Source organism: Drosophila miranda, chromosome 3, assembly GCF_003369915.1.
Source record: "Drosophila miranda strain MSH22 chromosome 3, D.miranda_PacBio2.1, whole genome shotgun sequence".
Lineage (NCBI taxonomy): Eukaryota > Metazoa > Arthropoda > Insecta > Diptera > Drosophilidae > Drosophila > Drosophila miranda.
In genome coordinates, this window is record NC_046676.1 from 6,086,462 (window position 1) to 6,109,806 (window position 23,345).

General features: G+C 39.4%; 5 protein-coding genes and 1 long non-coding RNA gene across 12 annotated transcripts; 4 read left to right on the top strand and 2 right to left on the bottom strand.

The window, feature by feature from the left end:
• The first annotated feature begins 311 nt into the window (after positions 1–311).
• Positions 312–5,552, top strand: LOC108159525 (histone-lysine N-methyltransferase 2C). Its single transcript, XM_017292892.2, has 9 exons — positions 312–1,096; positions 1,178–1,300; positions 1,358–1,527; positions 1,589–1,779; positions 1,851–3,820; positions 3,892–4,039; positions 4,100–4,410; positions 4,469–4,777; positions 4,833–5,552. Exons 1-9 carry the CDS (start codon positions 505–507, stop codon positions 5,477–5,479), a joined length of 4,461 nt encoding a protein of 1,486 aa, XP_017148381.1. The 5' UTR covers positions 312–504; the 3' UTR covers positions 5,480–5,552.
• Positions 5,553–5,817: 265 nt separating this feature from the next.
• LOC108160499 lies at positions 5,818–7,652 on the top strand. Of its 2 annotated transcripts, none has more exons than XM_017294536.2 (7): positions 5,818–6,004; positions 6,066–6,123; positions 6,179–6,330; positions 6,402–6,474; positions 6,545–6,720; positions 6,786–7,119; positions 7,205–7,652. In XM_017294536.2, the coding sequence occupies exons 1-7, from the start codon at positions 5,869–5,871 to the stop codon at positions 7,296–7,298; spliced, it is 1,023 nt and encodes a 340-aa protein (XP_017150025.1). In that variant the 5' UTR covers positions 5,818–5,868; the 3' UTR covers positions 7,299–7,652. The 2 variants fall into 2 exon arrangements, with proteins under 2 accessions (XP_017150025.1, XP_033246363.1); XM_033390472.1 differs by having other exon boundaries at positions 5,819–6,004; positions 6,786–7,148; positions 7,205–7,295.
• Positions 7,542–9,711, bottom strand: LOC108160498 (nucleosome assembly protein 1-like 1). Its single transcript, XM_017294535.2, has 6 exons — positions 9,614–9,711; positions 8,956–9,063; positions 8,432–8,900; positions 8,226–8,366; positions 7,969–8,157; positions 7,542–7,895 (listed from the first exon to the last, which is right to left on the bottom strand). Exons 2-6 carry the CDS (start codon positions 9,042–9,044, stop codon positions 7,668–7,670), a joined length of 1,116 nt encoding a protein of 371 aa, XP_017150024.1. The 5' UTR covers positions 9,045–9,063; positions 9,614–9,711; the 3' UTR covers positions 7,542–7,667.
• Positions 9,712–10,385: 674 nt separating this feature from the next.
• LOC108158894 lies at positions 10,386–11,523 on the bottom strand. Its single transcript, XR_004472562.1, has 3 exons — positions 10,846–11,523; positions 10,653–10,764; positions 10,386–10,581 (listed from the first exon to the last, which is right to left on the bottom strand). It is a non-coding gene; the product is annotated as an uncharacterized LOC108158894 (long non-coding RNA).
• A 59-nt stretch (positions 11,524–11,582) lies between these two features.
• On the top strand, positions 11,583–21,143 carry LOC108158889 (solute carrier family 12 member 6). Of its 6 annotated transcripts, none has more exons than XM_017291665.2 (22): positions 11,583–11,737; positions 12,907–13,035; positions 14,968–15,159; positions 15,390–15,523; positions 15,584–15,666; positions 15,728–15,830; positions 15,903–16,008; positions 16,067–16,196; positions 16,254–16,372; positions 16,435–16,653; positions 16,720–16,876; positions 16,939–17,198; positions 17,259–17,511; positions 17,580–17,942; positions 18,015–18,201; positions 18,259–18,474; positions 18,564–18,671; positions 19,010–19,063; positions 20,089–20,181; positions 20,481–20,614; positions 20,678–20,817; positions 20,895–21,143. In XM_017291665.2, exons 2-22 carry the CDS (start codon positions 12,927–12,929, stop codon positions 20,984–20,986), a joined length of 3,252 nt encoding a protein of 1,083 aa, XP_017147154.1. In that variant the 5' UTR covers positions 11,583–11,737; positions 12,907–12,926; the 3' UTR covers positions 20,987–21,143. The 6 variants fall into 6 exon arrangements, with proteins under 6 accessions (XP_017147154.1, XP_017147158.1, XP_017147161.1 ...); XM_017291667.2 differs by lacking the exons at positions 11,583–11,737; positions 12,907–13,035 and adding exons at positions 13,699–13,888; positions 14,524–14,681; XM_017291669.2 differs by lacking the exon at positions 19,010–19,063 and having other exon boundaries at positions 20,895–20,986.
• A 358-nt stretch (positions 21,144–21,501) lies between these two features.
• On the top strand, positions 21,502–23,243 carry LOC108158893 (WD repeat-containing protein 47). The gene is made up of 5 exons (XM_017291680.2): positions 21,502–21,679; positions 21,871–22,028; positions 22,098–22,500; positions 22,564–22,787; positions 22,857–23,243. The coding sequence occupies exons 1-5, from the start codon at positions 21,644–21,646 to the stop codon at positions 23,080–23,082; spliced, it is 1,047 nt and encodes a 348-aa protein (XP_017147169.1). The 5' UTR covers positions 21,502–21,643; the 3' UTR covers positions 23,083–23,243.
• The last annotated feature ends 102 nt before the right edge of the window (positions 23,244–23,345 follow it).

Consider the following 23,345-nt stretch of genomic DNA (forward strand, 5'->3'; position numbering starts at 1 on the left):
ATTTTTCCCGCTCACATTGCATCCTTCTCCCATACGGTTTTTATAACTGGTCTAACTGCCTTAACTTGAAGAATAGTCCACCTCGACCGTACTTTTTCTATATAGACATGTTGATAATGACATGAATATGTAGTTGCTATGTAGCAAAACTTGTACTACCATGTAGAAAAGTTAATTTTGTAGAAATTTTGTTTGATTTTTTTTGTTGAAACCATATTTTATTTACAGTCCAATAAAGAGAAGTACTGACAATTAGCCAATCTTATAGAAAATTGATTAATTTATTGGAGAAAATTATTTATTTAGTGCTGAGGCATCCATCTAGATAGTAACACTCTACCGAATACGAAATAGAGGCAATATTATTATGAGCTAAGGTAACCCACAGGTGAACTTATTTAGTTCGTTCATGAACGACCCAACAACACTAAATTAATGTATACAAAATAAAAGCGGCGAACTTATGTTGTTTTTTACATTAAGCGCAAGGAATTAATAAAATAAATGAATACAAACGTGGTGGTGAACGCTGAGGAGAAGCCTGCGGTGGGCGATGAACTTCCATACTCGCCAGAACAGTTTCCGGGAAAGGTGTGCTGTTTATGCAATCTCGGAGAAAGAAGTGCCTTGGGCCAGGGGACGATTCTCCAACTAAAGGCTCCCGCGGACATAAAAGATGAATATCCACCTGATCGGCTCACAGAAGATGGGAGTCGATCGTATTATGGATCCAAACAGGAAGCGGCTTGCACTGCCGAGAGCAACTATGAATTGGACAAAATCGGGCAGGCGGAGGTCGTGCATCCTTCAAAGTTCCTTGACGAAGGCTTCGTTTATGTGCATCGAATGTGTGTAATGTGGTCATTGCGTAAAAGCCAGATAGCCGACTCAGATGCCGCGTATTTTGTGAACCATATTGGCGAGTTCTTAAAACAGAAATGCAACTTCTGCGGCCGATATGGAGCCTCCATCAATTGCAAGATGAATTGCCGCCAAGTGCATCATTGGCCGTGTGCCGCTGCCGCCGGATGTCTGTTAATATTGGAGAGCTTTACAGTATTTTGCACTGAGCATTTGAGCCAAGTGCCTTTAATATGTAAGATTTAAAGATTGGTAACCATCCCTTGACTTTTGAACGATAAATTGTTCTATAAATCATAAATTTCTCGCACTGTAGGTAGTGACAATAACGTCGAGTGTCTATCATGTTCTTCGTTGGGGGATCTATCGAAGCTGATAATGTGTAGCACCTGTGGAGACCATTTCCATTCCACCTGCATCGGCTTGGCCAATCTGCCAGGTAATGTTCTTACTTCAGCTCTGATTCTTTTCTCATTCCGTGTCGCTTTTTTTGCAGACACTCGTTCTGGATGGAACTGCGCTCGCTGTACAAAATGCCAAATTTGTCGACAGCAAGACTCGAATGATTTGAAATACGTCAAATGTGAGCAGTGTCAAAAGATATATCACGCCTCGTGTTTTCGACCCGTAATCTCAGCAATTCCGAAATATGGATGGAAATGCAATGTAAGTAGGATGTTAATATATATGTTCATATGCATGCTGGTATGACATTTTAATATTTTAGCGCTGTCGAGTCTGCACAGACTGTGGATCCAGAACTCCCGGTGGTGGTAGCTCCTCTCGTTGGCATAGCCACTACACCATCTGCGATTCTTGTTATCAACAGCGAAATAAAGGATTTTCATGCCCGATTTGTCAAAAAGCATATAGAGCAGCATCACATAAGGAAATGGTTAAATGTAGCTGGTGCCACAAGTATGTTTAAAGCATTGAGTCGTGTCCTGCATTGTTTCGTATTGTACATTTATGTATGCATTCTTTTTTAGGTTTGTGCACAGTACATGTGATGAAGAAGCAGACCTTACGGCTTACCACAAGAAAAAAGAACAAAATCCTGACTATGATTACATCTGTCCGAACTGTAAGCAAAATTCTTCTGGCCCTGCCCAGCCTCAACAGCTGATTGACTCGATCGTGTTAACTGCCATGGACTCCTCAGCAGAGCAGTTGAGTGTAAAAGACCTAGAGCTTGTTGATCCCTTAGAATCCAAGCCTATTGCGGATGTGTCCACTGATGATGTTCAGAAGATGCCCCCCACTGGGAAGAAGAAGATGTGTCTGTCAAACGTACGAGGAAAGAGTGGAAAATTTCTCCATCGCATGGGCGTACTCTCGCAAATAAACAAAAAACGCAGCACGCGTGGCAAAGGACGGACGATTGTGCTGCCAAACCTGTCAAGCGATCGTTATGCAAATCGAAGCATGGATGCTGACCTAACCAGCGACAAGAAGATGGTATTATGCTCTACTCGCGACAAGTTCACGCTGAATCAGGATATTTGCGTGATGTGCGGTTCATTGGGTATTGAAAGTGACTCGGTAATGATCACCTGTGCCCAGTGCGGCCAATGCTATCACTCGTATTGTGCCAGTGTCAAGCCTGCCAAGGGAATTCTACAGAAGGGCTGGCGTTGCCTGGACTGTACGGTCTGCGAGGGATGTGGGAAGAAAAATGACGAAGCTCGGCTTCTTCTGTGCGATGAATGTGACATTTCATACCACATATATTGTGTCAATCCCCCACTGGAGACAGTTCCCTCTGGCAACTGGAAGTGTTCCTTCTGTACGCTGTGCCAAAAGTGCGGGCTGAATCCCACGGAAAAGAGTGATTATGGCGACTCCAACATGCCGGAGTGCCCCTCATGTACCAGCCAATCGTCGTGTTCAGTGTGTCGGAATCCTTACAGTACTGGGGAAATGATAATTCAATGTGAAACCTGTGAGCTCTGGTCGCATTTCCTGTGTGACTCTATAAACGTTCAGCTCACTATTGAGTACTATGACCAAAACGTGTACAAGTGCTTGAAATGTCGTTGCGCTGGAAAGCCGCCGTTATCATTAAATGATGGAAAGCCCGGTAGCTCAACACAGACACAGACCAATAAGGTTTCAGCTCATCCAGGCAGCGGAGCGAGTGGGGCAGAAGGAAAGAATGCAAGTGGCTCGGATCAAGGCCAAATGACTTTGTCAAGTGATCTGGTCGAGAGCACTCCAGAAGCTATTCATTGGATAGACGGTGTATGCCTGAGTGAAAATGGATTAACCATGATAAAGTCCCTATCCACTGAGATCAAACGCAAGAGAAAGATGCGACAAACCATTGGCAATGGCAAGGACTCTCAAGGTGATGCTGCGACTGCTGAGGAAGCTCAGAGTGAGAAGTACAAAGACGGCATGGTCTGGGATGGCACGGAGAATCCCATTCCTGAAGGTTTCACTATTACCACAAATGACGAAGGTGTGCATATTTTGCGCAAGAAACGGCAGCGCAACTTACAAAAATTAGGCATTGGTGGGTTCTCAGTTCGCAATCGAGCTCTCAAAAAGGACAGTGAAGATACACCAGTGGCCGACCAGCTGAATGCGATTATGGTTATGGACAAGAAAAAGAAAATAATACGCAAAAAGCAGAAAAATAAGCTAATCGAAGCATATCCACCGTACTTGCAAGAAGCCTTTTTTGGAAAGCCTCTATTGGAATCTGGCGAGCTAGTGCTAGGAGAATCGGACTCTTCTGATGAAATAGACGCATCAATGAAAATGTATTTTACGCGTATCGAAGGCATAAGCCCCGATCAGGAGGCGTCACTGGTGAATAAGAGTCCTGCAAAGTCGTTGAAGAAGGTGAAAGCTGAGAAAAATCAACCTGAAAATAAAAATGTCTTGACAGAGCAAATATCAATTGGACCAGGACTACAGCCGAAAACAGCGAATGGATCTACAGCAAACGTTTTTGGTAAATAAACGAGCTATTGCTGTTATTTGAGGATGCAATTTTTAATGCGTCAGTTAATATTCTCTTCACAGATCCTTCACAATCAGATTTATCGAATACTGTGCTGGCCAGCAGGAATCCATTAGATTCCTTGGCATCGCCAAATATTTCAGAGTTAGACGGTATGAATACGTCTGTAAATTCGGTTACATCATCTGAAAATATGGAAAAGCCAATGCGGTAAGCGCATACTTCCAATTTTGGTGAGGTAAACTTCTACCTTTTTTTGTATATTTGCAGGGAATCACCCGTTGTCTTGGTGGATAACTACGCTGTGCCTCAACAGATTGTCCCGGATCAGAAGTTCCACAATCAGATATATTTGCCGGGGAATGTGGTTGCTAATCCCGCTCAGCAGCTACACTATCACTCACAGCCGGATCTCTTGAGTGCAAAGAATGCGAATAAGCAGAAAATGCAAAGCATGATGGCTCAGGTGTGTTTGCAGACCGAAAAGAGAGTCGAAGAAGAGCCTAAGCCTGTGGAGCCCGTCACGGAAAGTTTGAATGCTGGGACACAGAAAACAGCTGAAAAAATGCGCAAGGACGAGGGTAAAGCCATTCATTATACATCTTATTTTCAATATATATAGCGTATTTCTTGTTAAAGATCTTGGTCTTATGGCCACCATTTCGGCTGTACTATATGCAAATACTGAGCATCCGAATCTAAAGGATTTGTTTCCGAATTGGAACGATCGCTGTAAGCAGATTCTAAAAAGATGGCGCTCCTTGTGCAACGAAAAAAAGGCTCCGTTTTTACAAAAAGCCAAGGATAACCGTTCGGCACTAAGGCAGAGACGTGAACAGAACAAGATCCCTTTGCCAACAAAGCCTCAAAAGCAAGAAGACATTGGACGAGCATGGAAGCAGCAAAGTAAAGTGAAGGAGGAGCAGTCGAATATGTTTGTCACTTATAGTAGGTATACTATTCAAAATACGTACGTTTTAAGAAATGAATCTCCTCTGTTTAGATGGCAATACATATGACTCGTGCTATGTGGGTGGCCCACCGCCAGCTACAGTTAACCCGCACCTTGCGACTCCAAGTTTAAATGAAAATCATGTAGTCAAGGCCCCGATGCAAAGAGCAATTATTCATGTATCACCAGCATCAACATCAAACACTGTGAAAATGTCCACGGTAGACAACCGATTGGATTTGAATTCAGTTTACGGACCCGAACCAATCGGAGACAAAAAGCTAAGGAATCTATTGCAGAAAAATAGCTCAGAATCGATGCTAATGGGACCAAATTCTGAATTATTTTTACAAAATGATGTTCTGCGGCTCGGCATGATGTCTAATACCCCACTAACACAGAACAATCCGATGCTAAGTGTTACCGGAAAAGCACCGCCAACGGATGGAAGGAACTTAGACCAAGATGTGAAGATGAACGAGTCGCAGGAGGGCACAGCTTCTGCAGTAGAATTAGAAAACGTTGGATTCGGTGATCTTTTGGGAGGCTTAGGGGAGGGCGATGATGATGATTTACTGAAATCGCTAACCTCCGAAATAGGAGATGACTTTAACATTCTTGAGTATGCGGACCCCGAACTGGACGTTAATGTATTGAACACGTTGGACTTTGATGACAATGAAAAATGTTCTGCATAATCTTTATCTGTTTGGATAAATACGAATGTGTGTGGAAACCAAGAGAATAATGCTAATTAATAGCTGAAAAAAATTGAATTACAAGATTTAAAAAGATATTGTTGGTGGTAATGTTACTTATATATCATGTTTTTCTGCAATTTTTAAAATAAAACCGCTTTTAAAATATTCTAAATAAACTTGTGTTAAGTTATTGGGCTTATACTAGTATGATATTGGACGGAGTAACTAAAACCACATAGACATTGATCTAGTCTATCGATTTGGGAGAACATGGAACTGGAACTGGAACTGGATACTGATTTCTCATAAAGAGTTATGATCGTAAGAGATTCGTACTATTGTTACCTTTGTTTTCATACTTATGTTTCTATGAATAAAAGTGGATAATGATATATCTTAGATTTCTCAGTTTAAACGCAATTATTTTACTACTTTTAGTTTGTAAGACTAATTCTAGGCTGAACCTAAAATATGCAATTTTAGGGCGCGCACCAAGTCATGCTGCACGAAATGAAACTATATGTAGGTACTATTTGCACTCAATGAAAGTGGTTTTCTCCTATCTGAGTATTTTCTTTCTAAGCTCTTCGACCAAGAACCAAATATGATGTGCAAAAAACAATGCGACTTATGTTTTATAAGTAAGTGATTTTTCAGCAGACGTGCCTGTTTTGGTATATCTTTACATTTTTTTAGAAACAACACAAAAACCTTTGAAGCATCCGCTTTTGACGAAGACTATATGCATAAAGGTTCTTCTGGCTGCTCCCCATCGGATAAATTTGCTATTGTTTTACATGGCTGGATCCAAAGCTGTGCTGATGATTGGTCTCTGGCGCTTATCGATCGTAAGCAGATAATGATCTATCTATAACTTCGATGAATGTCCTGTACATACATATGACACAAACAATTCCAGGATTAAGCTATTATCGTGGAGGCTGCGTGATATGTATTGATTACAGTATAATTGCGAGTACATCGTATATGCGGTAAGGTGGTAAGGTAATGTGCACAGACCATTTTTGCTAACCTCTTCTTATACACCCTTTCGCCGTACAGGTTGTATACAAATTTCGAGAACATTACTGGTGCCATAGTGTCAGTCATTCTGACTCTCATTAAAAATGGATTCGATACTAAACGAGGCTATATGTTTGGATTTAGCTTTGGGGGACAACTTGCGTCTGCTGTAGGCCGCTCCTTAGGACCACAACATATGATCCAAAGCATAGATAGTAATTCCATTATGATTAATGGCATTTTAAAACACCGACTGATTAATTGTTCTTTCACTGCGCAGCGTGTGACATGGCTGGGCCCGGATTCGATCCGATTGCAGTAGATCACTCGAAAGCTGGCAAACATGTGCAATGCTTTCATTCAAGCCGTGATAAAGGAACGTTTGTATACTCTTGCCACAGAAATATAATGCTGGGCAGCTGTGGACTCGCCCAGCCATCAGTAGCCAGTCAACTTCATCTTGGCAGCCACGGGCTCTGCGTTGACATCTATATTAATGCTTTTGATTACCCATTTTACGCCCTCAACTCGACGCCATCGGAGTGCATAGCCCTGCAAAAGGTAGCGAAAATACCAGCTGATTATACGGTCGGGTATGAAGAGAACTTTGACAAGTAAGTTCGAGGAAATTCTACCTATGAAGGTAGCGAAAGCATAAAATGTGTTGAGCATTCACTCACAGCTTGTCTTCTTTTCCAGCCGAGTTACTGGGAAAATTTTCGTCCCCACTAGTCTACATTATCCTTACAACTTATCAAAAAAGGAGCTCAAGCTGTTAGCTGGAAAAAAGTAGCTTAGCACATCATACTTCTGCTCGTTCCTATTTCTGTAAGCGTTAGACCAGCATTAGTAATTTAATAAAATTTAATCCTACCATACAACCAGCATTTAATTTATATTGTATTCCCACGAATGCCTATTCAATTTGAGCACCTCCATCTTTTGAGACACTATCCAGATTTTCGATAATGTTTAGTGCTCTAATATAAAGTATAAGATCAAGTTTTCACAGGTGTAACAATAATTGCACACACAGTTTAGTAGTTCTTTCGTTTAGTTTAATTCACCAAAAATATATTTCAAATTAAATTTGAATTATGTATATACATAATATCGGTAAACACTATTCCAATCGATGAAACACCGCCATCATATCTTGTGCCTACTGGTTGGGGCAGTCATTGGGCGACTGTTTCTTGTTACCGGCATGTTTGTTGTGACCCTTGGTTGGGGGTGCAACTTCATCGTCATCGTCCTCCTCGTTTTCATCGAACTCCTCCTCGTCTTCGTCGTCCTCATCATCGACAATGTCACCAGTAAAGTAAAGCACCGCCTTTGGAATTATTCTGGCCCGCAAAAAGTGACCAATTTCAAAATCGGTTGCCAGTATCTGCAATAAAAAGAGCCCCCAAGTTAGTAATTTCGATGCTATTCGATTACCAAATGAGATGAGATGTCCATACTTGCTGAGATTCATCATCAATTTCCTCCTTATCGGATGGAACCTCTGGTGGGTTGAAGAAATTGAAAAAGGAATCGGTTGGAACCTGTTTGACAATGGTGCGCACTGCGCCACGCTCCTTATGCTTCTGCTTCTTCCTGATTGTCTTGACAGTTAGGTTCATTTTCTTCTCCCAGGTAATGTTGCATCCCTTGAAATCAATTGAATACAATCATTTTTGTGCTTCTCATTCATTGAACGTCACTCAGCCCAACTTACCGAACACTTGTAGATTTCTGGTCCTTCAAAGGCGAACGGATCATCAGGGTCGACAGTGGACTTCAGAACGTACTGCTTTGTAAGAACTGTGTTCGAAAAGTACTCATTCTTATCGAAATGGAACTCCAATGTGTAAGAGTGCTGAAATAGTTCAAAAATGAGCTATGCAGTACTAAGCATGAAAGCTTAGTTGCTTTTCTACATACCCCATTATCGTATTTGATGGATATATCAGTTAGTTTGCGCATAGCTGGTTCATCGTGTGCTTGGACCATTTCCGACAGAATAGCAGTGTTACGGAAAACCGTTAGCCAGAATCCGGGAATGCCCTTCGCATCTTGGGGAATACTTTTGATAGCTTTCAGTAATTCACTGTAGTGCTCTTCGGCCTCGGATTCTGTTTCAGGGTTCTCGCGCTTTGTCCAATTGGGCTTCTCCACAGGGGGGTCTACTGTACCGATGACAATTTCCTTGCGTTTATCGAACATGGGCTGGTACTTGAGCTGATACTTCTGCTCCAGCTTGTAAACCTCCTCGAAGAACTCAGTCTCGATCTTCAGCTGTTCCAACTGCAGATTTTTAAGCACTACAATTCTATTTTGAATTGGAACTGGCAGCGCTTTAACCATTTCTTGCAAATACTGACGCCTCATAACCGAATTCATGTAAGCCGGCCTGCAATTCACAATTTTCAGACGTCGTCTTCAAGCCTCAAGTTCACATTACTTACATGGACTGGCAGTCGGAATTGACAGACTTCTCGTCGTCGACCTCATTACAGGACTCGGCCTCTACGTGTCCCTCTGGTGGTGCGTCCATTTTTAATAAATGCGGAATTCTTGAAAAAACCAAATAGTTTATTTAACAACTTCTCACCATTTGCATGCTCTTATTAAACACTTATTTAAAATGCCGAAGCATACACGCCCTTCACCAACATATGTACATATACATACATCTGCAAGTATGTATGTACGTCCCCATGGGCATCAAAACTTATGAAATTTTGAGTAAAAGAATCTAAAGTTGAATGCACACATCAAAACATACACAGTTTTACACCAACATATATACACACAATATAAATAAATATATAATACACATTTTTACAGACATATTTTTTGATTTTAATACGCCATACCGATCGCCCTTACAGACATATGTGTGTGGGTATGTACATACGTACATATTCAATTTACCACACATCGCGTTATTAGAAAACACGTGTTAACGCAAAAGAGCGTCCAGGCGCAAAGCGCAGAATTCGTATTCGTTCATATTTCTTAGTCAATCAAATTGCACATTTGCTTTGTGCGAGTCAAACACCACGGATTATTTCTCCGTCTAATTTACCTTTCAAAAACAGTAATTAGCCTAGGAAAACTTACCTTTTTGCTTTAACAAAAAACTCGCGAAAAATTATTCGACAAGCACCAGATGACGCCGATAGAAAAGAACCAGTGTTGCCATTGCACCGTCGAACCCTCAGAAATATACCAAAATATACCGCCTCATTTTCAAAATATACCGTATATATACTGACGAATTAAAGTTATATTTTACATATTCCTCGTTTTCTTCCCTCCGTTGAATATTACTAGCTATATAGAACATTTAGCCGTGCCCACTCAATTTTATACGATTGATGAATCAATTCTATACATGATTGGCCTATTCGAAATACTTGCATTTATTTGATTTCTATATAAGCACCAGGAAATGACGCCGATAGAAAAGAACCAGTGTTGCCATTATACCGTCCGACCCTCAGAAATATACGAAAATATACCGCCTCATTTTAAAAATATACCGTCAATATACTGACGAATTCAAGTTCTATTTTACATATTCCTCGTTTTTGATATTCCGTGGAATATTAATAGCTAGATAGAACATTCAGCCATGCCCACATAATTTTATATGATTTTTGAATAAATTTTCTACTTGACTGGCTTGTTTTAAATACTTGGCTTAGATTGTTTTTGCATCAATGTTGGTTCTAACTAAAAAAAAAGCACGATATCCTTCACCTGAACTGCGCTAAAGTTATTAAATTTTCATTATAATAATGATTAATTATTATTATTATTCTTTATTATATATAATAATAATATTATAATTATTTTATTATATTATATTATTTTATTATTATTGTATACATTCACCTCAATTTCGACGTCAAAACCCAACAAACAAATTTAGTATGCAGGAGCTATGTCTGTAAAGGAAACGAAATGTATCGTGGGGGATCAAATAGAAATATCCATTTTAAAATTGATAATTCTAAACTGATAATAAAGTAACGTATAATTTTAATGTTATTTTGATCTTAATTAGCATTTTAGCCCTCGAGCAGCTGTGGAAAAAATATTAGAAATTATTTGTAAAAAAAAAAAAAACAACAACGAAAAGTCTATTAATATTTACCAGCTGTAACGGCTTTTTGAAATAAATGCAAGCAAAATTTGCAAAATCCTGCTAAAATAAAATAAAACGTTTAAGTGTGCTGCAATGCGACCAATTATCAGACCAATCTAGTCTGAAAGGAGATGTGGCACAATGAGACACAATGTTTAATTAGTTTTGGGAACCGTTTACTCATAGCACTATAGTCTAATACCTGTTACACAATTTGAGCTGAAACGATGTTTGCCAAAGATTCAAACAACCGGATCGATTGAAAATTGTAACTGGAGCTTCTCCCATAAGGTTTTCTGTCTTAGCTTGAAGCGTAGTGGATGCGACCAAAAAAAAAATACATTCTGGTATATTTAGCATGATAGTATTTTTTCCACAACTGTGTCTAATTTTGATTGATGTTCATCGAAATCATCAACCGTATACATCATAAACAAATGTATGTATACATACATATGAACCTACATCAATGTAAAAATGCTCAAAAGGGCACACATACATACGTACATATATACCGGCTGTACGAAGGCTGGGCTGGCGCATTAGAACTAAAATAACTAAATGCTGGATTTAATGTAATAGCATACATATACATATTTGTAGCTACGATTATGATACGTATTCACATATTTATATATGTATACATGTATATATGCACATATGTACGCATGCTAGCCACTTTTAACTGCTTTATAAATTTGGACAAGAAACCGTAAATTTGGGCGTTCACAAATGCTGAATAAAAATTATCAAAAAATGCTATCATTGGAATTAGAGTGCTAATTGCAATAAAAATAATTCCAAAATACACTCGCTACTCATGCGTTCCCCTATGCGTTACATTTGATTTCAATTATACTTTTCATTAATACAACAGTATTTCCCCCAACTCGCGATTCCAAATCATATACAGTAGAAAATCATTTTGTATTACTCATGCGCCTTTAATATGATAGTTTTATTTTATTCGTACAATTGAAAAGTTCACTAAAATTAAGGAGAAAAGAAGGAGTAACAATAATTAATAAATAAAAAGAAAGGAAGTTACAAGCCCGCAGAGTGTCGACGATCCCCGATTACCAGGCGCTTTGCAAGTAAATGGAAATACAAATTTTTCTTTACATTTTTCCCGTATCTTAATCGTATGAAATGTCTGTGCATATGCACATATGTATGTATTTATATACATATGTATGTACCTTTGTTTTGGCCAATGTGAGATTTTTTTAATTGTGCGACAGCTTCAATAAGTGCTGTATCTGCTCCCTACGTTTTGATTTTTGTTAGATAATACGTACATACATAAATACATACCCGTTCATATTATCCGAGGCATATTTTTACGTGCGGATAACTACAAATGTTCCTGCTGAAATGCACTCATGTACGGCTATGCATGTACATACATACATATGTGTATGAAGATTTTTATGAACGATATTTTATTTAATGATTTTGTATGGTATACGTATACACATTCATACATATTTATGAATTGAAGCCCGTCGCGCACACAAGTAAGCACATTGACTGCTGCTATCCGAAATCAAAGAGGAAAATGATCATGATAATCTTGGATGGAGATACTCTTGTATGCATTTACATATGTACATATCTATGTGCATGTGCGTGCAGTAGAGTAGTGAAAATAGTTCTTGGTTCCCAATCCCTCCATTTGTGTATCTAAATTTCATATTATCTTATGGGTTTTCTATTCAAATAATCGCATAGGAAATCACATGCAATTTAGTGTCAGAAAAAAATGTATTTTGGAATTTCTTTGTACCCATGTTTCAGAATGGTAGTAGCACTGATTTCTTAGCTGATATATGAAAACTTTTCTGCAAAAGCTAAATTATTTGTTGTAGAAGAAGAGAATTGATTTATCGTATCTTATGTTTCCGGGCAATTGGGTCATGATAAATCAAACCAGTTATTGTGCAATCGATTATATAAGAGTTGTTACTCTCTTCAACTTTAAAAGACTTATCTATTAATGATATTTTGGATGATTCCAAAATGAATAAATCCATTTCACACACCCTTTCAAATGATATCAGTAAGCTATAAAACACTTGCTGTGATATAACAAAAACATGACTTAGGCGTGGCGTGGCCCTCTTTGGTTTTCTAATATGAGTCGATCCTGGTGAAAAAGTCTAGGGAGCTAAGTCTGGGGAAGAAATTAAAATAAAATGATCTCCGCGTATTATTCTAGTAGCGGATGAAAGTTTTTCATTAACAATATTTTCTCCATTTTCAGAGTGCCTTTGAATAACAAATATGCCAGATAGATTTCAAGTCACAAAAGCAGACGAAGACACCGTATTGGATTATCATCAAGATGAAGCAAGTGGAAAGCTTTTGGGAGATATCCACGATGAAACACTAGGTGAGAATCAATTAACGTTACGTAACTTATTGCGAGAAAAATTAAAATTTTCATGATCTTTATGTTAATGATGAAAGTATTCATACAATTGTTAGGGATGTTCGACTAATTTATGTATGTATTTATATATTGAGGACATGCGCATCTTCTGGCTAAAGCTAAGAGCTATAAAATATTTGTATTGATAGGCGTTGTAAATTTCCATGCTCCATTGGTGACTACTGTAACGTCGTATAGAGCTTATGGGCTTGCATTTCAATCTCACTGTGCCCCAATTGTGAAAATCCAGAGTGCCCTGCTGACACATTTACTCTCAGCTGTAAAGCAAGCTCAGGGGGTACCTGTGAAAAGCTTCGAGCGCCAGCCTAGCCGCCCAGACAGCGCAGCTTTCGCCCTGGCATTTCCAGCGGATGGATGCTGTGCGAGAGTGCTGGATTGTCCTGGTAAATTTAACTGCGAGTTAGTGTGCGAGTGTGTGCCTTAGGCCAAGAAATGTTCACCTGCAACGGCTCTCTCGCTCTCTTTTCGCATCTCTCTCGGCAAGAGTGTGTGTATAGAAATTGTGTGTAGACAAAAGCTTTCGATTTCATCTCAATTGAACGCTCAGGGTCCTGGGCAACATAATTTTTATTCGGCCGAATACACAGTTTTCTTAGTTTTTCTATTAATCTGGACGAGAAGTAGCATACATTTGAGCGTTTTCGCTCGACTAAAATAATTTTAGAAAGAATATTCTTTCAAATAAATTTAAAAAAACATGAAAAACCAGTTCTTTTTGAGCGCTTATAATATGTAACATACTTTTAACAATCGACGAAAATCCAACAATAATCAAACACACACATGAATAAAAGTGCGTTCAATTATTAAGTGTTTGCAAATTGAGAAGTCATAATCCGAGGGCGTGCGTATTTTCTCCCATTCGTATTCGAATGTTTCAAGTGCTGTTTGCTTCTTCGTTTCGTAACAGTTCAAAGAAATATTAACATTTATGGGTGCTCCGCCAGGCCAGGCGAACGAGCCATTCCACATTCCGAAATAACACCAATTCACTGCCGTTCAGCTACCTACGCACGAGGAGGGGCTGAAAATCCTTGACCTAAATTAATCGGTTACATATTTTCCGTCCGCGATGCCACTGTGTGAGCATCCTGCCCTCTATTCGCATAATGTCCGCACTTCACTCTGGAGCACCCGTGGCCCTTTCCTTGTTTTGATCTCCTGCCTTTAATACTCATTCAAGTAGCTCTCCACATACAAGTACGAGTACGAGTATACATATTTATGTGTGCGAGCGAATATACTAATACAATCCCAAGTGATTGCAAATCAACCTATTTCAAGGGAGCAGAAAAACCTACCTCCGGCCCGCACCCGCACTGAATGGACCACGCCTTTTGGTTATATAATACATATATGTAGATGTGTACATATACAAGATATGTCCAATGTTATGCCTACTAAATTATCGTTCAAAATACTTTCTAGTGTTACCTAATTTTAAGTGAAAAAGTGCAATCTAGAAGAAAACTTTAAAACCGAACATAACGTTAACATGCAAAGTAACAGTGCAAAAGATGATTCGGATGAAATGGAAATAATATCATCCGAACACAATGGCACAGTACACGATACAAAAAATGAAGGTATGGTATGCAGAGGATTACCGACTATACATAAAAGTACTCTTATGTATAATCGTATTTAGATTTTAAGAAGTTTTGTCGATTTAGTGGACGAATTCTACAACAAGCTGTCCCACACTACAGTTTCGATCTATACTTAAGTAATCGTTTATAAAACTTTTAGATAATTTTACCGTAACATATATATTACTAGTCATTTGAAAACTATGATATATCTGACGCCGCCTCTTTCTTGCTACAGTACAGCCAATACGTTTGTTGAATAAACCTCTAATGATATTTGCAGACTCAGGTGATATCCACAGGGCTGAAGAAAACCAGAAGTCTAATATCGACCCAAATCTCTATCTATACGATGATGATTTGGCGACCAGGCCCCATATATCAACATTCATTTCATCAATTGCCAATTATGAAAACACGATACCAGCGGCCACTGATCCCGATGCAAAGCCACCAGCACCATCGGCGCGAATGGGTATGTTGTACACAAATTAATTAACTTGCGAGTACTTGTGAGAGTATTTCTCGTGAAATAATCTCAAATGAATGGAACCAAAGCGTTCCGCCAATGCCACCAAATAATCGTAAATAAATAATTAACTGATTCGTGGGAAATTCTCAACGACTATGTATGCCTCACTTGGATAAGGTTCTTTCGAATTGAGTAAACGATCTCTCTCTGGCTGGTTGGCTTTGTATTTGTAGGTACCCTAATTGGAGTGTTCTTGCCATGCATTCAAAATATCTTTGGAGTAATATTGTTTATTCGGTTAACATGGGTTGTCGGTACGGCTGGCGCAATATGTGGATTCTTAATTGTATTGACCTGCTGCTGTGTGGTAAGAGACTCTGCGATAATTTTCCAGCCCACTTTAGCTCCATTAACACAATTTTCTTAGACGATGCTAACGGCGATCTCGATGTCAGCTATTGCAACAAATGGAGTAGTGCCGGCGGGAGGGAGTTACTTCATGATATCGCGGTAATTTTAAAACCCCAAATCCGAGTACTCTCAATTTTAAATGTATTGTGTTCATATGCAGATCCCTTGGACCTGAATTTGGCGGTGCGGTGGGGATGCTCTTCTATACGGGAACCACACTGGCAGCGGCGATGTACATTGTTGGTGCTGTTGAGATTGTATTGGTAAGTTCTGCAAAAACATAGTAATATTAATATGTATATGTCTACAACGACGCACTCATTCACTACATACAGACATATATGGCACCTTGGGCATCGATCTTTGGGGACTTCACAAAGGATGCCGATGCCATGTACAATAACTTCCGGGTCTACGGCACAGTATTGCTCATTTTTATGGGTAAGCTGAAATCTGATGAGGAAAGGCAAGAATTAATGGTTGTCTTTGAATTCCCAAGGCTTAATTGTGTTCGTGGGCGTCAAGTTTGTCAATAAGTTTGCCACGGTGGCACTGGCCTGTGTAATACTCTCAATCATAGCAGTGTATGTCGGTATTTTTGACAATATTCATGGCAACGAAAAGCTATAGTAAGTGCAGTCATCGTATCTTGTGAGAATCGAAAATAACATTTTACTTGATTGCAGCATGTGTGTCCTTGGAAAGCGACTTCTGAAGGACATTCCCATAGACAATTGTACAAAGGATGACTCATTCATGCGCGATATCTATTGCCCGAATAACCGTTGCGATGATTACTACCTAAGTAATGAAGATACAAACCGCTTGAAGCAGAAACCTTTTTAAATCCGACTTGTTTCTTAATAGATAATAATGTTTCCAAAGTGAAGGGCATCAAAGGGCTTTCCAGCGGCGTTTTCTATGATAATATCTTCCCCTCGTTTTTGGAGAAAGGACAGCTTATATCGTATGGCCACGATTCGATTGACATTGAGAACATCGGAAACGAATCTTACAATCAAATTATGGCCGATATAACCACTACCTTCACGCTGCTTATCGGCATATTCTTCCCATCGGTCACAGGTGTGTTTTTATTTCTATTCATATAAAAGTTATCCATATTTAATCCGAGTTTTTGTCACAAATCAGGCATCATGGCTGGATCCAATCGCTCGGGCGACCTTGCTGATGCCCAGAAAAGTATACCAATAGGAACGATATGTGCCATCCTGACAACCAGCACTGTTTACTTGTCCAGCGTCTTGTTCTTCGCCGGCACAGTGGACAATCTTCTGCTGAGAGACAAGTAAGCTGCCAATTGACCCATTCTGGAAAGAGTTAATAGGGTAAATTCTAACCTATTTCTAGATTTGGACAATCGATCGGCGGAAAACTGGTCGTTGCAAATATCGCCTGGCCAAACCAATGGGTTATACTGATTGGGTCGTTCCTATCGACCCTTGGAGCTGGTCTACAAAGTTTGACTGGCGCCCCCCGTTTGCTCCAAGCAATAGCCAGAGATGAAATCATACCATTTTTGGCGCCGTTTGCAAAGTCCTCCAAACGTGGAGAACCCACCCGAGCTCTGCTTCTGACTATAGTCATTTGCCAGTGCGGCATTCTCCTAGGTAAGCTTGAATTTGCTTCATGTTTTATAATATGTCATATTGCTTTGTTTGTATCAAAAGGTAATGTGGATTTGCTGGCGCCGTTGCTATCCATGTTCTTCCTCATGTGCTACGGATTCGTAAATTTGGCTTGCGCCGTGCAAACTTTACTCAGAACACCCAATTGGAGACCGCGCTTTAAGTTCTATCACTGGAGCTTATCCCTGATAGGCCTGACGCTCTGCATATCAGTCATGATCATGACTTCCTGGTATTTTGCTCTGCTTGCTATGGGAATGGCCGTCGTCATATACAAATATATAGAATACCACGGGTATGATACATTAAAATATTCGAATGTGATGGAATTATAACTTTTCTGCACCTGTTTTGCGTTTGCAGAGCCGAGAAGGAGTGGGGTGATGGCATTCGTGGAATGGCTCTCACTGCCGCGAGGTTCTCCCTTCTCCGTCTAGAGGAAGGCCCACCGCATACGAAAAATTGGCGTCCGCAAATCTTGGTGCTTTCGAAGCTCAACGACAACCTCTTGCCGAAGTATAGGAAAATATTCTCCTTTGCTACTCAGCTAAAAGCTGGCAAAGGATTGACAATTTGTGTGTCTGTGTTAAAAGGCGACCACACAAAAATTGCAAACAAAGCCGTAGACGCAAAATCCACATTGCGCAAGTACATGACCGACGAGAAGGTAAAGGGATTCTGTGATATTTTGGTGGCCCAACAGATCGGAGAAGGTCTAAGTTCAGTGTAAGTTGGTCTCCGAATCCCGAGAGCCTAACAACGAGAGCGCGTAGCATCAGCATATCATCTTTCTTACAGCATCCAAACAATTGGCCTGGGGGGAATGAAGCCAAACACAGTCATCATTGGCTGGCCGTATAGCTGGAGGCAAGAGGGCCGCAATAGCTGGAGGACTTTTATCCAAACAGTGCGAACAGTGGCTGCCTGCCACATGGCTCTGATGGTGCCAAAGGGAATCAACTTCTATCCAGAATCAAACCACAAAGTAGTAAAGAGAAACCCATTTCCCTTAACTTGCCGATTAATTGTATACAATTTTCAGATTGGTGGCAATATTGATATTTGGTGGATAGTCCACGACGGAGGTTTGCTTATGCTGCTGCCATTCTTGCTAAAACAACATCGCACATGGCGTAACTGCAAGCTACGCATCTTCACAGTTGCTCAAATCGAGGACAACTCGATTCAAATGAAGAAAGATCTTAAGACATTCCTGTACCACCTTCGAATTGAAGCCGATGTTGAAGTGGTTGAAATGGTACAGCAAACCACCCATCCCATCCCATGGAGATAGCTAAAGCATAATAAATCATATACATATTTCTCTTTATTGGTAAACCATTGCAGAATAACAGCGACATTTCTGCGTATACCTATGAGAGAACACTCATGATGGAACAGCGCAATCAGATGCTGAGAGCATTAGGTTTAAATAAAAAAGAGAACTCCAAAGTGGTGAGTATTTGGTTTTTGTTAAGAAAAAAAAAAAAATAACGTTTCATTATGGTCATGACATCTGTACTGCAGATTATTTAAAGTTCAGGTCTTCATACTAACATGATATATTTTTAGTTTTAATGATTACAACTCATACTGCACATTAAGTTATTGATTTAATTAAATCTTTATTAGCATTATTTCTATACGAAAATAAGTTATTTACTTACTTCAACTGTAGAAAAAAGTAGAAACGGTATCGGCTTTTGTTTCCCATCAATATATCGACTTCTTATCCATATGAATATTGAGATCGAAATTAAAACTTTACACTTTGTATATTTGAAAATCAAAAGGTTCAGACTATAATGGATTTTAAGGAAACACCCAGTGATAATAAATTGTCTTTGGTAAAGAATATATACAGAATCACTATATATAAAGATACATATACATACAAACTTTTCATTAGCCCAAACATTCTATGTGTTTATCTATGTACATACTATATACAAATACATACATGTATCTCGTCAGATCATTCAATCTAAGTAAATGAGCATGTGTGATTCTCATTGTCATCCTTTCATACCATACATTTCTTTGTTGTACCAGTACATGTACATTATTTGTGGCTAAAGCAAACAACCCATGGATCTCTTAAAACCCTCTTGAATTTTATTTATACACACATTTCGCGACTATATTACATACAAAATATTATCCAAGGAATACTCACCCTACGATATTGCATATTGCGTAAATACATATGCATCTACCCAGGAGACGGGATGTCTCAGAACTGTGATTCATTAGAAAGTAATCTTCATGAAAAGATCATCGGCAATTGCTGGGCTGGCATGGTCACGTCTAATTGTCTAAATCAGCATACTCTTTATATAAATACGTACATAATAAAATTTGAAATAATTGACCTATTGCTTTATGCTGGATAGTTCTAAGTTTCACCATGCTCCAAATATGAGTTTCATTTTAATGTTCTTTTATACAATTTGGTTTGTGCCAAAAGTTTGATATCGAATCATTGCCCTATTATACATACATATATACATAAATACTTTTACTCCAGTGTGCTGCGGTTTGCGTCATGTGTAATCATTTGGATAGCTTTTGTATACACCCAAGGCACTTGAGTGATTTATCCAGCTTGGTATCCTATCCTCGAGCTTTATACAATCTTGATATTTGTTGCACTTTAATAAATAATTTCGGCATGCGGATCCAAATGTAATATTCAAATGATCAGATTAGCTGAAAATTTTCCATTGGGAATACCCAGATTGTATAACAGATAGTTCCAGTGTTAGTTTGTTGTGTGAAACCAGAGAATACTCGTACTTTATTTCCCTGAAAAGTATTGGCCTCTTCCCCTTGATCAACCGTTTTTTCATATGCATCATGGTAACATTTCCAGGTCCAAACAATTGTAGACCACCATTATGACGCCACCAGAACGGCGTCGAAAGTTCGGTTTGCCGATCCAACTATAGAAGAAACACCGAATCACGTATGTACTCTTTTTAAATTATTATTTACCATTACTTCCAGTCCGTCAATACATAAAAGTTAAGTGGGATCAACGAACACGTAAAGAGTAAAACCTATATAGACGTTTGTCTTGGATCCATCCATTCGTACATCAAATTAGTTGTAATTGATATGGTTATTGGTTTTATAAATATTTTCGCTTTTTGACAATGAGTTTACATGAACTTTTCTGTTTTTTAAAATCACCGGCACTTGTCATTCGTAGATAGGTCTACATTTCTATTGTTCTGATAATATTTATGGTCGTTACTTCTGCAGGAGTCTCATAACGATGAGAAACGTAACTCAATTGATTCGGACGGTCACGAGGAGACGGACGCTCCCGAAGCTACTTCTAAAAAGGATGAATCGACAGAGAAAGCCGACAGCAAATTCAAGTCCAATGTGAAACCGTAAGGCACAACCTAAACAGTCCAGTTGATGGACCTAATCAATTAAAAAAAAAACAATTTTAGGGACGAGTTCAATGTTCGTCGCATGCACACAGCAATAAAACTGAACGAGGTTATTGTGGAAAAGTCACAGGATGCCCAGTTGGTCATAATGAATTTACCAGGACCACCTAGGGAAGTGAAAGCGGAGCGTGAAAGCAATTGTAAGAAGATCGATCTACCGAGAGATTTCTCACACCTGGGAACTGTGACTCATTTTTGACTTTCCTCTCTATTTTAGATATGGAATTTCTGGAAGTATTAACAGAGGGTCTTGAAAAAGTGTTAATGGTTCGTGGTGGAGGCCGCGAGGTTATAACAATTTACTCTTAAGAGCATTAATCGCTCAGTTTTATAAGAGTTCGCAACACTAGACAAGTTTAAGAATCAATCAAATTTTTAAAAGAAGGTTATTAATTTGTTATATTCAATCATATGTCCAAATGTTTTATTTTTACGTAAATAAAATATCAAAAAATTGTAACAATAATGAACCAGTGTACCATTTTTGTCATTCGTATTTGGCTCAAAGGCTGTCACAATACTGATCGAATGTGTGGTGTGGTTTGCATTACCGAAGGAAAACTCCAAACACACTACTGAGGGGGCTGGCTCTGTACTAAAAACCAGGCCGACAAAATTTAAGCAATGTACATACATCACAAAGTATCGTTGCGTTGGTTACCTCGCTAACGAACATTACATACTACTTTTTTATACATAACTACTATTCTAAACTATTTTGCTTCAATTCCACCCAACACACATACAAATCGTATGGGTGTTAAAGATCTATTAAAACGTTGGCCAACACAGACTCTACTGCCCGTCTCTCTCAAAAATAAATAGTTGAACCGTGGAGAGTCGTACGGCCTATTACCATCGATGGCTGAGGGGCTTGGTGAACAACATACATTGGTTCGGAATACCTGAAAAATACTCTATTTACAATTTGGAATTACAAAAAGACTAAATATAAACCCAGCATTCATGAATTCTGAAGCTAAGGACTTGGATTTAAGAAAGGTAAGCGCTGGTTAGACGCATTTGTTTATTTTGAACACGCAAGCAGTTTGCTGGCTGGCAACAAAAGAGTAGAGGCACAAAGGCCATAAATATTTGCATATACTTATGTAGTATAGTTATAGCATGCATAGAGTACAGCATTTAATAACTGTTCAGATAATTAATCAAATTAAATTTCTCTTTGCCAAAAGGGCGATGCAGAACGGCCACACTTCGAAGCAGTTACAACTTTGTGCGACTCGCAGGCGATTCGGAGTGTCGATTTTCATCCGAATGGAAAGTTGTACGCGGTGGGCTCCAATTCAAAGACTTTTCGGATCTGTCAGTATCCACAACTTTCCAAGCTAAGGTAGTATTTGATAGCCATTTTTTGCGGAACAAAGTGTGAATAAATAATAAATATACAATATTTTGTTAGAAATGGGCAGCAGACCACCGTGTATCCACCGTCAGTTCTGTGCAAGCGGACGAAGCACCATCGAGGATCAATATACTGCACTTGCTGGTCCAGAGATGGAGAGATCATTGCCACAGGATCAAACGACAAAACAATCAAGTATATGAGATTTAACAACGATACAAATCAGCTGGTGGGGCACGAGATGGAGCTGAATATGCACGATGGAACTGTTCGCGACATGTGCTTCCTTGACGACTCTTCCACGAAGTCACGACTCTTAGTGAGCGGTGGCGCTGGGGACTGCAAGATCTACATTACCGACTGTGTTTCAGGAACCCCGTTCCAGGCGTTCAGTGGCCATTCCGGTCATATTTTGTCCCTGTTTAGCTGGAATAATGCAATGTTCGTATCCGGATCACAGGTAATCATGAACCCGAGCCTTTGCCCATTGATATATGTTCATATAAGTTGACTTTGTGTTCAGGATCAAACGATACGCTTTTGGGATCTTCGAGTAAATGTTTCGGTAAACACCTTAGAGCATGAGCGTAAGGATAACACACTGGGAAACTCTGCTGTGACAGCAGTCTGCGTTGATCCGACAGGCAGGCTTCTCGTATCCGGGCATGCGGATAGCTCGTGCGTACTATATGACATCCGTGGAAATCGGCCAATACAGCGGTTTTATCCTCACAGCGCTGAAATAAGGTAATGCGAATGCCCATAGGATTTAGGGTAAACAAACTTATAGTTTCTCTATTTCTCGTATTTTTAAAGGTGCGTTCGGTTTTCTCCCTCCGCTTATTACATGCTGACTTGCAGCTACGACAATTCGGTCAAGCTTACAGATCTGCAAGGTGATCTGGCACATGAGCTATCCTCCGTGGTGGTGGCAGAGCATAAAGATAAAGCAATTACCATTCGATGGCATCCAACAGAATTTTCATTCATCTCAACATCCGCGGACAAAACTGCCACATTATGGGCCTTACCTCCCTCGTAATAGCCACGGAGCCCTACTCTGATGGCGAACCACGAGTCAATGCATTCATTTCGTTGTCAATATTGTATTTGTGCTGATGGATCAATGCATTTGTTGATCAGACTGATCTAATTTATGAAATAAACCAGAGCTGGAATCAATTCCATGCAGCTTGCTCGCAATTAATTTAAATCTAGGACTTTACCGACCATAGAATCCGGCCAAAGGCATTAAGTTACTGGGTGCAATGCAATCGTTATCTCTTTTGGAATCAATAAATAAAT